A 13,916-nucleotide genomic window follows, 5' to 3' on the forward strand; every position below is an offset into this window, starting at 1 on the left:
AAACGAAATATCCGCGCGCTTCTTTTTCTTCCGGGGGCGGGCGGTAGCGCTTCCTGTTCTATGGGGGCGGGTGCTTACCTTGGCGGTTGCTTGCGTAGAAGAAGAAGCACTTCCTGTTCTACCGGGAAAAAAGATGGCGGCTGTTTACCGAAGTTGCGAGATCGAAACTTTATGAAAATTAATCGTAATAAAGCGCACCGGGTTATAAGGCGCACTGTCATCTTTTGAGAAAAATTGTGGTTTTTAGGTGCGCCTTATAGTGCGGAAAATACGGTATATGCATCAAGTGTTCATTCAAGGCTAAGGCAAAATATCCACATATATATGGTGTATCGTGACATGGCCTAAACATATCCACATATATATGGTGTATCGTGACATGGACTAAACATATCCACATATATATGGTGTATCGTGACATGGACTAAACATATCCACATATATATGGTGTATCGTGACATGGACTAAACATATCCACATATATATGGTGTATGGTGACATGGACTAAACATATCCACATATATATGGTGTATCGTGACATGGCCTAAACATATCCACATATATATGGTGTATCGTGACGTGGAATAAACATATCCACATATATATGGTGTATGGTGACATGGCCTAAACATATCCACATATATATGGTGTATCGTGACATGGCCTAAACATATCCACATATATATGGTGTATCGTGACATGGACTAAACATATCCACATATATATGGTGTATCGTGACATGGCCTAAACATATCCACATATATATGGTGTATCGTGACGTGGAATAAACATATCCACATATATATGGTGTATGGTGACATGGCCTAAACATATCCACATATATATGGTGTATCGTGACATGGCCTAAACATATCCACATATATATGGTGTATCGTGACATGGACTAAACATATTCACATATTAATAAAAGGCCATATCGCCCAGCCCTAGTTAGAATGTGATTTTTTTTTATATATCCACCATCATGTCTTTTATAATGATTGTGAACGATAGAAAAATTCCCCCCAAAAAGTGCAGTTCCCCTCTAAATTTCAATGATTAGATTTAAGACTTGAAGTGTATGAGCATGAAGTGATGAAGCCTACTTGGATGAGTCTTCTAAGACAAAGTGAACAGTCCAGTTGTGATGGATTGAATGCCCTGAGAATAAAATGATATGTGCTTACTTGGACTGTGATGAAGCTGTGAGGACTCAGGTGCTTTGTCTTCATGCTCTTCAGTCTTCACAGAGACAACAGTCAGTGGAAACTTGCTGACATCATCCTCCTCCTGCCCTACAACACACTCTCCCTCCTCTTCTTTTTTCATGTGTGGATCCTCCTCTTCCTCTTTCATGTGTGGATCCTCCTCTTCCTCTTTAATGTGTGTATCCCCCTCTTCCTCTTTAATGTGGGTGGGATGTGGAGCCTCCTCTTCCTCTTTAATGTGGGTGGGCTGTGGATCCTCCTCTTCCTCTTTAATGTGTGGATCCTCCTCTTCCTCTTTAATGTGGGTGGGCTGTGGATCCTCCTCTTCTTCTTTAATGTAGGTTGGCTGTGGATCATCCTCTTCCTCTTTAATGTGAAGGGGCTGTTGAGCGTCTGTTGGGTAAATAGGTAAATAAGATAAAGAGAGAATATAAATAGTTTTGGACTGACACTGTTAACACAATGACATTATTTGTGTTCTTTCGTGTGTTGTGTTAAAAGTGTGTAGCAAAACAACCAATAAAAACACGGGAAATACTTCCTTTTGTCCCAGCCACTAAAATTAATTCAAAAGTGAGTACAAAAACAGACTTGGAAATTTGATGAGGAGCAAGTTTTTTTTATAAGTACAAGGCAGCATTGATTGAGGCATTCTTAACTTTACACTCACTGATATAAAGTGTGTAAATATTTTATTCTGTATACGGTCTATGACACCTAAACTTTATCTCTAAACTTAACCATAATTTGTGGTGTAAAATGACGTCTGGAACTCAAGATAGTTCCACGTCTGGGAACGCCACCGATGGATAATCCTTGATATTACTCAACAAATCTTAAGGGATCTATTCCGTTTCATAATTAGATTTTTTTCTCGTATCTGCTTTTTGCAGGAAGAACTCAGCCAGGGGTGTTTAAACTAATTTTAGATGGGGGGCCACATGGAGAAAGATCTACTCCAAGTTGGCCGGACTGGTAAAATCACGGCAAGATAACGTAAAAATAAAGACAACTGCAGATTGTTTCCTTTGTTTAAAAATAGAACAAACACATTCTGAAAATGTACAAATCATGTTGTTTTTTTTTTTACATACAATAGTATTCTATCTTTAGTTGTCCTTTTTTACACTTTCAGAATCAATTATGTGATAATGTTCATCAGTCAACTCATTGGTGTTCATTTTCAATCTATCAAAATAAATAAATAATATCAAAATCAAATTACAGGATGTTATTGATGTAGTTTGCTCATTCTGCGACTGGTGCGCTAACATCATGTGTTTTAGTTGTGTTTTAAATATGTAGCATCATCTACAAAGATACAAAGAATTGCTATTGCGACATCTAGAGGACACATTTAGAAAAGCAGTTTCTTTCATTCAAACATTTCGACTCATTTTTGTACTTAGCAAACTCATCCTGTCTCATTCACTCATTCACACACGAATGGCGGGATCTGCTATGCAAGGCGCTTACCACGACCCATCAGGAGCAAGGGTGAAGTGTCCTGCTCAAGGACACAACAGACGTGACTAGGTTGGTAGAAGGTGGGGATTGAACCAGGAACCCTCAGGCACGGCCACTCTACCAACCACGCCACTAGCCTTCCACCATCAACCTGCCTACCAGCCTTCCACCATCGGCCTGCTTGCTAGCCTTCCACCATCGACCTGCCTGCTAGCCTTCCACCGTTGACCTGTCTACCAGCCTTCCACCATCGGCCTGCCTGCTAGCCTTCCACCATCGACCTGCCTGCTAGCCTTCCACCGTCGACCTGCCTGCTAGCCTTCCACCGTTGACCTGCCTACTAGCCTTCCACCATCGACCTGCCTACTAGCCTTCCATCGACCTGCTGTTTGCCTCCAGCCATTGGCTTCGTCTACGGGCTTCCACTCATCGGCCTTGGTTGCTAGTCTTTAGCCCTGTCTGCTAACATCTTCAAAAGTGGTAAAACAAGTGGAACTTCTCCTCTTACTATGTCACAAATTATTATATTGTGTTTTATACTTTGGTGTGGTTTTACTGGTGTCCCAAATGGGTCTGGTCACCCCCACTCATGAGCTATGCTACTTCAAGATGCACAGTTTGACCTATTTGATAATTTGACATTTGATCATAGTGGCAGCTACAAAATAATATCTCAGTTGAAGATTTCTGGGACTTTGGACAAAACCAAATGGCTGCATACTATGGTAGAGTCCATTCATTCTTATTGTTTCCTTGTTTTGAGGGATCACGTCAACATTACTGCATCCTCCCCTATTGTGAGCACTTACCTTGACAGATTAAAGACCGACTCAAAATATGATAACTTTAAGCGCAAATGTTTAGTTATAATATTGTTATTGCTCTCAGGAAATGTTGAGACTAATCCAGGCCCTGATACACCTACACAATGTTTTACACCTGCAGATTTTAAAACTAGATCTGGTCTTGGGATTATTCATATCAATGTTCAGAGTTTACTCCCTAAACTGGATATGATAAAGATCTGGATAAACTCAACAAATGCTGATATTGTAGTCTTATCTGAAACTTGGCTTAAACAATCTGTGCTTGATAAAGATATTTACATTCATGGCTATAATGTCTATCGTACTGACCGACAAAGAAAAGGTGGTGGAGTGGCCATATATACAGTATTAAGCAGAGGTTTGATGTTAAATTAGTGCTATCTGAATCAGTAAGTAAAGAACTTGAACTGTTAGCACTTGAAATTGAATTAGCTAGAAATCACCACATTATGGTAGTGGGGTGTTATAGGCTTCCATCTGCCCCTAGTAATTCCCTATCTACTCTTGTAATGCTTCTGTCTCAACTGAAATACAATGAAATAGTGATTTGAACTTGGACTGGCTCACATCTGTGTCTGACTCCTTAAAAGCAGTGTGAATCTCTAAATTTAACACTATTAATTAACTCAGCTACAAGACCTAATCCTAAATGCCCTCAAAAAGCTACACTCATTGACTTAATTCTAACAAATATGCCCTTTAAATGTGTTGCATCTGGTGTTTTCCCTAATGATGTGAGTGATCATTGTGTGATTGCAGTAGTGCGAGACACAAGGATTCCTAAAAGCAAGCCTCGTCTTCTTGAAAAACGGAATATGAAATTATTTGAGACGCAAGCTTTTTTACATGACTTGCATCTTTTTAATTGGGATAGAATTGCTCTTTTTGATAATGTTGAACTGGCTTGGAAATATTTTCACGAAAACTTCTTGAGTATAGTGAACAAACATGCCCCTTTTAGAAAATGTAGAGTTAAAGGACGTGACAATCAGTGGTTTACATCGGACCTGTCAGATGTATTGCATGAGCGTAATGCTGCTTGGGCCAGAGCACGCAAGTCAGGGTTAGAAGCAGATTGGTTGAATTTTAGACAATTAAAAAATCAATTTACCTCTCTCCTTCAGAAAGTCAAATCAGAATTGCATTTCTCCACAACAACTGAAAACCTCAAACACCCAAAGAAGTTTTGGAAAATCATCATATCTTTGTCCGCCTGCTGTAATTCAGTCAATCTCCCACCGAGTATACTTGTTGATGGTGTCAGAGTAAGCGACAGAAGAGAAATGGGTAGTCATTATAATAATCATTTATTTCCTCTGGTTTTCTCTATAATTCTGACAACTTTACTGAAGATCCGCTAACTCCGGAAAGAACCGTTGAAAATACCCAAGTTTTTAACTTTACACCCTTTACCACAACAGTGGTCATGAGGGCTCTAAAACAACTTAAACATAGAAAACCAGCTGGCTCAAATAAGTTGGAGCCGCTCTTCCTAAAGTTGGCAGCTGAAATTATAGCTGGACCACTGACTCACATTTTTAACTTTACTCGAATTTCAAATGAAATCCCCTTGAATTGGAAATCTGCCCTTGTAATCCCCCTAAAGGAGGTGACCCTAGTAATCTAAATAATTACAGACCGATCTCTAAACTCTCTGTTGTGGCAAAAGTGCTTGAATCCCTTATCAGTGAACAGAAAAAAATACTTTTTGGACACCATTTCAGTCAAGTTTTGGCAGAAATCACAGTACTGTTACTGCTGCCATGAAGTTTATAAATGATGTAACTGAAGCTCTTGACAAGAAGCAGTGCTGTCTGTCTCTCTTTATTGAATTTTTCAAAGGCATTTGATACTGTTGATCATGTCATTTTAATCAAACGTCTTTCAACTATTGGTTTTTCTCAGCAAGCAGTTGGATGGTTTGCAAATTACCTCACAAGCAGAACTCAGGCTGTTCAGATAGAAGGTTCCTTCTCGGACGTACTGCAAGTGAAAAAGGGTGTCCCTCAAGGTTCTGTGTTGGGCCCATTATTAATTAATAATCTTGGACAGAATATTCCGAACTCAACTTTCCATTCCTACGCTGATGATACTGTCATATACTGCACAGCACCCACTCCTGCTGAGGCCTTTAAATGTCTACAACAAGCATTTGACAGAGTACAAGAACAACTTTGCCATCTTCAACTGCTTTTAAATGCAGAGAAAACAAAGTGTATGTTCTTTACCACATCAAAAACTGTAAGATCAGCACTGTGTGAGAACATTTGAACAAGAAATGGGCAACAAATTGTGTTAGTATCTGCTTTAAAATATTTAGGATTTTTAATTGATGACCACTTGAGTTTTAAGGAGCACATTCAGTATGTTGTAAAAAAAACCTGAAACTTTTACTGGGATTTTATTATAGAAACAAGTCTTGCTTTTCTTTTACTGTGAAACAGAAATTGGTGGAAACAACCTCTTTACCTGTTATTGACTATGGAGATGTGTTGTACATGAATGCTACTGCTGGTTGTCTCCACAAGCTGGATAGTGTGTACCACGGGGCACTGAGATTCATCACCAACTTACTCACCATTGTGTGTTATACTCAATGGTTAACTTACTCACCATTGTGTGTTATACTCAATGGTTAACTTACTCACCATTGTGTGTTATACTCAATGGTTAACTTACTCACCATTGTGTGTTATATTCAATGGTTAACTTGACATCTTTATGTGCTCGACGTCTCAATCATTGGTATGTGTTCATCTACAAAACCATTCTGGGTATCACCCCATCTTATCTGTCTTGTCTGTTTACAAAGAAACAAGGACGTCACAATCTTCGTTCAATTAATGTTCTGCAATTTGTCGTCCCCAAAGGAAGAACTGAACTAGGCAAGAAAGCATTTAGGTTTTCAGCAGTGAAGGCTTGGAATAACCTACAATCCAATATTCAACTTCAAACCCTTGTTACATTGAATGAGCTTAAAGCTTCTGTGAAAAGATTGCAGTCTACCTTGTCTGTATGCACATGTGTTATGTTAGCAAGTTTTAATGTTGTACATTTGATGTTTTATGTGTTGTTTACTGTTTTTAATGTAACCTTGCTGCTGCCCTCTTGGCCAGGTCTCCCTTGGAAAAGAGATCTTTGATCTCAATAGGATTTTTACCTGATTAAATTAAGAAAAATACAAACAAAAGAAAAAACAGCTGTTTATTTGAAGTCTTAAAGAAATCAACTATGTGTGCAGTGCAAGGTGAAATGCAGTTATGTCATCTTCTTGTCAATAACACACACATCAACCTTTTGCGTGTTGTTGCTTCCTTATTTGTCATTATTCAAAGCTGATGTTAATGTGTAGCAGCGGCAGCTGAACTCAATGTGACAACGTGTCATAGTTACGTCAGTCAGCTGGAATTAAAAATACCAATAGTTGTGTCGTTAGTCCAGAATCTTCACGGTCCTCATGGACGACATAATTAGGAACCAGTACTAAAAAAATGGTACTTGGTATACATCCCTATTCTTCACCACTAAACCTTTGAAATATGCTGACATATGTGCTGCTAAAGGTAATTAAACAGTAGCCATATTGAATGTTTGCCTTCATTTGACCACGTGAGGTAAGGAGGACGGCCTCTAGGTCACATGGTTACACCCCAGCAATTACACTGTTGATGATTGATGAGCATTCATTTTTAAATGGTGGTGTTAAAAAGCAAGTATATCTCCATCTTTAGTCATAAATGTGGCCCCCGGATGAACATGTGTCACAAACATTGTATTAGATGATATGTGGATGTTGTGCTTACTTGGACTGTGATGAAGCTGTGAGGACTCAGGTGCTTTGTCTTCATGCTCTTCAGTCTTCACAGAGACAACAGTCAGTGGAAACTTGCTGACATCATCCTCCTCCTGCCCTACAACACACTCTCCCTCCTCTTCCTCTTTCATGTGTGAGGGCTGTGGATCCTCTGAAGTGAAACTGTCCCCCTGCAGATGAGGGAGACATTCTTCTTGGTGTCCAATCAGCTGATGGATGTCTACAGGACACAAACAAAACACATTTTAACTCCTACATGCTAAATATTAAATCGTACATGAAATATAGGGCTGTGGCTATTGAAAATGTTATTAATCAAGTGTTCTACTGGAAATGTTTTCGATTAATCGAGTAACTGGATAAAACTTAGTGTTGCTTGGTTAAAGACAAATTTAAGCGACTTTAAGACATTTCACTTACCGGTAATAATGAACGGCCAATTGGTTTGAGATGGTATGAGATCAAGATGTCATCTTTAGATCAGGCTTTGTTTTTTCCACAATCACTGCCACATTAAAAAGTTAAAGTACCAATGATTGTCACACACACACTAGGTGTGGCCAGATTGTTCTCTGCATTTGACCCATTAACCTTGATCACCCCCTGGATGGTGGAGAGCAGTGAGCAGCAGCGGTGGCCACGCCTGGGAATCATTTTTACGGTGATTTAACCCCCAATTCCAACTCTTGATGCTGAGTGCCAAGCAGGGAGGTAATGGGTCCCATTTTTATAGTCTTTGGTATGACACAAGCTACTGATCTCAGGGCGGACACTCTAACCACTAGGCCACTGAGTAGGTGGATGTAGCAGGTGTTGTAGTAGGTTAATGGCTGCACCAATATGAAGGAAATAACAGGTCAGTATAGCTTTTACACACATAAATAACTTGTCAAACCTGCCAGCTGGCAGGCTAGGTTTACAGCGTCAGTTACCATGGTAACTGACTTTGACTTTGTCTTACCTCTCTTATTTTTGGAGGTCAAACTCTGGAGCTTTACATACTCAGGAGTTTGCACTTAACCTGCTCTCTGGAATATTCCCCCGGTGACTGTGTGAGTTTTGTGTAAACATGTTGATACACTTTGTTACAAACTGAGAGGAACATCAACCTCTCATAAATATTGTGTGTCTGAACATCCTCACATGACAATTCATCTTCCTATAGACAATCTATTGAAGAAAAGTGTTAATAATAAATCTAAAGTTAGTAAAGATGTGAGAGTAAGAAGTAAACAAACCTGTTGTGTGTAACACAACTTGATGTTTTTCATGTTGTCGCTCCTTCTCCTCTTTTGTTGGACAAAGTTCCTCCTCGTACTCTGCTATGGTTCTTTCGCACATTTTCACACAATCACAACACTTTACACTCACACTTGATCTCTGCTTAGCGATGTGTTTTCATCTCTCTTTGTTAGCAGCTAACAAGCTAAGCTAACTAGCAAGCTAAGCTAGCTGGAGAAGTGCGCTCAGACTAATATACAAACAGTTATTATGACTCTATTTAATAGAGTGTAATAAAGGACATATATGTGTACATGGACGCACAGATTAAGAACACTGAACTGTGACGACTGCAATAACGTCTTCACCGTCAGACGCCATCTTGCTTTATCCTCGCCCTGTTTGCTTCCCGCGCAGTCTTGTCAGATCTCGCGAGAGAAACAATTAACCAGCTCTTTTTCCAGATCTCGCGAGAGAAAGAAGTACAAACCAGCTCTTTTCCAGATCTCGCGAGAGAAACAAGTAACCAGCTCTTTCCCTCTCCACCCCCGGTACAACTATTTCCATCCATCCATCCATCATTCTGAAAATAAAAATAAACTTGTACATTTTCAAAACAAAGACATTAAACTTATTTTGGTAAATAAACAGTAGCTTATATGACCCCTTTAAATCATAAGTTGCGTGATCAGAGCGAGACGAGTCGTGGCTCCTCAGCTTCATGCAGGACGGAGTGGTAGGAGGCGTGGGCGAGGTTGACTGACTGCAAAAGATCAGACCTTTATTTTTAAATCAATCTAAATATTGCTCTAGTTGGTATTTATGTTTTAAATCCTGTTGTAAAGGTTTGTACTGTCAACTGTAGTTGTAAATATTAAGTGGAATTGTATTATAATAACCGAATATATTCCCTTATTTTGGAATAGTTGCAATTAAAGCAATGGGCGAGGGCGGACCTACGTCACTTCCGCCCTCCAATCCCCTAGCAACGCGGTCGCCATATTGAATTCGTTGAAAACAAACCAGCTCACAGCGAACACAGCATTGACAGCAAAGGCATTTAACGAGGTTTCACGGCATTTTAAACTGTTCTAAATGGCGTATGATTATGTAAATAGTCTTTCCAGTGAGGCTAGGTTAATTAAGATACGAGTTAAAATGTTCTGTAGTTGGATTAAACGACTGCCCTTACCGCCTTCCAGCAGATGTGTGGACTGATAATCCTACACAATGGCAGGCTATTATGAGTAACCAGGGTGAGTTTCATGTCTCTAGGACCTTCCTAGCCAGAGATAGATGGGGGGTGCATTTTATGGCAGGTGGGAAATGCACACCCCCCATAACTCCAGTTCTGGTAGTCCGATTTTCACATGGTTTTCAGTGTATACCTGGGGGGCTATTATGAGTAACCAGGGTGAGTTTCATGTCTCTAGGACCTTCCTAGCCAGAGATAGATGGGGGGTGCATTTTATGGCAGGTGGGAAATGCACACCCCCCATAACTCCAGTTCTGGTAGTCCGATTTTCACATGGTTTTCAGTGTATACCTGGGGGGCTATGATGAGTAACCAGGGTGAGTTTCATGTCTCTATGACCTTCCTAGCCAGAGATAGATGGGGGGTGCATTTTATGGCAGGTGGGAAATGCAACGTTATTTGTGAATGTTCAATTTGAAACTTCTTAAAACCAAATCAAAGGTAGACATCAGATGCATTCATTTATTTATTCATCCATCCACCCATGAGCTCCTTAAAGTTAAAGAAAATGTCATATTTTTAAAATACGAGTATTGGATCACGACAACACGTCGAATGAAGCAGCAAACATTCGTTCTTCTTGATGTCTCTAAAAAAGTACATATAGAGGTTTACTTTGGTGTACATATTCTTTACAGTATAGCTGTCAAGGTAGACAATACTACATTTTCGGGACAGCAAATATTCCAATATTAATTGGTTATTGTTTTCGCCTTATCTGATCTAATGACGGCGAAATCATTAAATGCTCACAATTTGGAATCCATCCACACGTAAGGATAATTTCACTTTATGTACTTTATTATGCCGAAAGAGGCGATTTCAGCCACTTGAATGACGGCGAAATCATTAAAGGCTCACAATTTTTAATTCATCCACAAGTAAAGCACAAGTAAAGAAAACTTGGATTATTTCACTTTATGTACTTTTTTATGCCGAAAGAGGCGATTTAAAAGAGGCGATTTCAGCCAACAGCCGAGTTAGATATACTTTCCGAGACGAGTGATGCAACCGAGTGACGTAAGCGCGCTCCCGCGTCAGGGGGTGCATATTATGGCAGGGGTGCGTTTTCAGGTGTTGTACCGAAATCTGTTACCCATCAGAATTTGTGACTCCAGGGGGCGATGTTCCCATGGCGTTTGTTTGATGGTTAAACGGCAAGCCCAAAGAGGAGGAGAAGAAGATCGAACGCTTGCGTAAATGGCGTAAACTATCCTTAATGCTGAAACGTCAGTTGTCAGAATTTCAGCATTAATAAATGACACATATTCTGGAAATCAATGACTTACTTTCATTATAGTATGAGTCCATTGTATCAGCTGTTGATTCTCTCTCACACACATACATTTTCCGGATTAAAAGCTATCATGGAATGAAACGTCAGTTGTCAGAATTTCAGCATTAATAAATGACACATATTCTGGAAATCAATGACTTATTTTCATTATAGTATGAGTCCATTGTATCAGCTGTTGATTCTCTCTCACACACATACATTTTCCAATATAGATAAGGCTATACATGCACATGCGGTTGTTCTGTTTGTTATGGCTGTATGTTCCATATTCTCAAACCAGTCACCTAAATTACAATTTCCTGCCCTTTTTACACCCCCCCTCCATTCATCTCCATTCACTTTTTCTTATTTGGACCCCCAGAATCAGGACGCACTAGGGTTACATTTTCTGATAAACTGTGACTTGGCCGTCAGATTTCGAGACCTTACTGTATGTTCCCTATTCTTAAACCAGTCACCTAAATTACAATTTCCTGCCCTTTTTACATCCCCCTCCCTTCATCTCCATTCACTTTTTCTCATTTGGACCCCCAGAATCAGGACCCACTAGGGTTACATTTTCCGATAAGCTGTGACTTGGCCGTTAGATTTCGAGACCTTACTGTATGTTCCCTATTCTTAAACCAGTCACCTAAATTACAATTTCCTGCCCTTTTTACACCCCCCCTCCCTTCATCTCCATTCACTTTTTCTCATTTGGACCCCCAGAATCAGGACGCACTAGGGTTACATTTTCTGATAAGCTGTGACTTGGCCGTCAGATTTCGAGACCTTACTGTATGTTCCCTATTCTTAAGCCAGTAACCTCAATTACTATTTCCTGCCCTTTTTACATCCCCCTCCCTTCATCTCCATTCACTTTTTCTTATTTGGGCCCCCATATTCAGGACGCACTAGGGTTACATTTTCCGATAAACTGTGACTTGGCCGTCAGATTTCGAGACCTTACTTCACTGCATCTTTCAGCATTTATAATACAGATTTTTATTAAAATACATATACCCTAACCATCAAACTAAACTAAGCAGAAACAGAGCTAAACAGAAACCTTTTTTTTTTTTTACAATAAATTTTGGAATTCAAATGCAACATACAATCATAACTTATTTTCTAATACAGAAATGAACATGGTATGTTCCTGGCATGCATCACAACTATATCCCTCCTCCTTGGGGTTTCCCACACACAAGCTGTGGTACCATCGCCCGCACCGCTCGCACTGGATCTGAAATTAATGCATTTGGTCAAGTGTATCAGTTCAATGTAAATCAATATGTAAATTGATTAAATCAATGATATTTATTGATATAAATCAATATCAGTATATCAATATCAATTGGCTTCTTTCAGTGGCTGATGTTAAACAAATGTGGCAAGGGAAAATATTGTTTGTTTTCTTATCAAGATATCTTACCCAGTCAGTGGTATCACTTTTGGGGCTCCCACCAATCTCCTCCCCTCCGCAGCAGTGGCAGAGCTCACTGAGATCATCTGCAAGAGATTTTCACAAAGAAAACCTGATTTTCTTTGTGACGTATACGAAAGGATGTGAAAACACAGCACGCAGATTCTTCCATTTGTAACATTGAGGGACACCTTGCTAATCCCAGTAGTTTCATTGGAAATTTGTTTTAAAAGCAGCTCCCCCTATGTCATCCTCCTACAGCTACCATCATCCACCCTTTACCTCCACAGTATGTTGGAAGCCTGGGAGCTTTTGACTTATGAAAGAAACAGCTGTTACCTGGTGGACTCCAAACACTTGGGCACTTTAGAGCGAGCGTTGCCTAATGAGGCAAGCACGAGACTCCGCTGCTCTGCTGGATAAATGGCCTGTGAATATTCAGAAAAATCTTAGAGCTTCACTTCTAGTTCCTCACTGTCAGATAAGCCGATAACAGAAACACCGAGGATTAGGAGATATAAATCTTCACTTACTGTAAAAAACCAGTGGCCAGGTTCATGGACAGCTCCCAAAACAACAAAAAATGAAAAAGGTGAAGTTCACCTTGATTGGCTTGTACTCTGTGCCTGCCTTTAGGTCAACCCTGCCCTTCTGTTGACAGGATGTGCATTCAGACACCTGAGTATAGAAAACATTGATCAATACAAAATATTTAACGGCTTAAAAGTTATGTCAGTATGGGTATGTGCAGAGTATGTTATTTAATTGTTTGACAAAGGGGAATGGGGTATATAGGCCAAACATGGTAAAGACTCTTTGAGATATACTTGGGAATCAAATTGTTTATTTCAGCAATGAAGGCCAAAATATCTGAATTGTTTGACATTCAGAATTTTTTTTAAATTGCTCTATTATTTTTAATGTTGTTATGACAAGCCAGCAGACACTCCTTCAAAGTGGACAGTCATAAGTGCCCTTCATAACTAAAATGATGGACTGTATTCCATTTATTTCTGTCAAGGCAGCAGTACCTTTCAGTAAGACAGGCAAGACATGTTGTAAAGGCAAAAATGAGGGAAAACCAAATCTTACCCATTTTTCAATGTCACACGTCATGGAGGGCCAGTAACATCTCTTGGAAATTGCATCCCTTGTTTTGATCTGGCCACAATGTGCACCAATGTCACTTGAGTGGAACTCTCTAAATATGGCATCTGCTTCAGCTGCCCCACACACCACTTTCACTTTCAGCTCTTTGGCCGATCCTTTGTGGCGGAGGTAATATAGCTTGCCATCTATGACAAATCAAAGCATTAATTGAAAGCTTATTTCTTACAATGAAAAGTAATACAGTGAAATACAAATATCTCTGATTTGAAATCCAGAGATTGCAGCAATGGTATTTGTTTATTGTAGAAATTT

The 13,916-nt window shown here is 39.7% G+C and overlaps 2 protein-coding genes across 2 annotated transcripts in view; one reads left to right on the top strand and one right to left on the bottom strand.

Moving 5' to 3' along the window:
- LOC133624395 (uncharacterized) overlaps nucleotides 1–13,916 on the top strand; it is a 111,245-nt gene that overhangs the window by 48,770 nt on the left and 48,559 nt on the right. Inside the window, exon 8 of the mRNA XM_061987886.2 lies at nucleotides 12,756–12,884. Within this exon, the coding sequence (XP_061843870.2) occupies nucleotides 12,756–12,884 (129 nt within the window). The remainder of the gene's footprint in view (nucleotides 1–12,755; nucleotides 12,885–13,916) is intronic.
- On the bottom strand, nucleotides 709–8,938 carry LOC140679967 (uncharacterized). The gene is made up of 3 exons (XM_072916454.1): nucleotides 8,555–8,938; nucleotides 7,306–7,536; nucleotides 709–1,601 (listed from the first exon to the last, which is right to left on the bottom strand). The coding sequence occupies exons 1-3, from the start codon at nucleotides 8,655–8,657 to the stop codon at nucleotides 1,120–1,122; spliced, it is 816 nt and encodes a 271-aa protein (XP_072772555.1). The 5' UTR covers nucleotides 8,658–8,938; the 3' UTR covers nucleotides 709–1,119.

Source organism: Nerophis lumbriciformis, linkage group LG27, assembly GCF_033978685.3.
Source record: "Nerophis lumbriciformis linkage group LG27, RoL_Nlum_v2.1, whole genome shotgun sequence".
Classification (NCBI taxonomy): domain Eukaryota; kingdom Metazoa; phylum Chordata; class Actinopteri; order Syngnathiformes; family Syngnathidae; genus Nerophis; species Nerophis lumbriciformis.

What these genes read in the sequence shown, in the direction of transcription:
- LOC140679967 (XM_072916454.1), bottom strand. Translation starts at nt 8,657, where the DNA reads ATGTGCGAAAGAACCATAGCAGAGTACGAGGAGGAACTTTGTCCAACA. An exon ending in AGTTGTGTTACACACAACAG is followed by an intron (nt 7,537 to 8,554) that starts GTTTGTTTACTT and finishes TGTGTCCTGTAG; the next exon opens with ACATCCATCAGCTGATTGGA. An exon ending in ACAGCTTCATCACAGTCCAA is followed by an intron (nt 1,602 to 7,305) that starts GTAAGCACAACA and finishes TTTACCCAACAG; the next exon opens with ACGCTCAACAGCCCCTTCAC.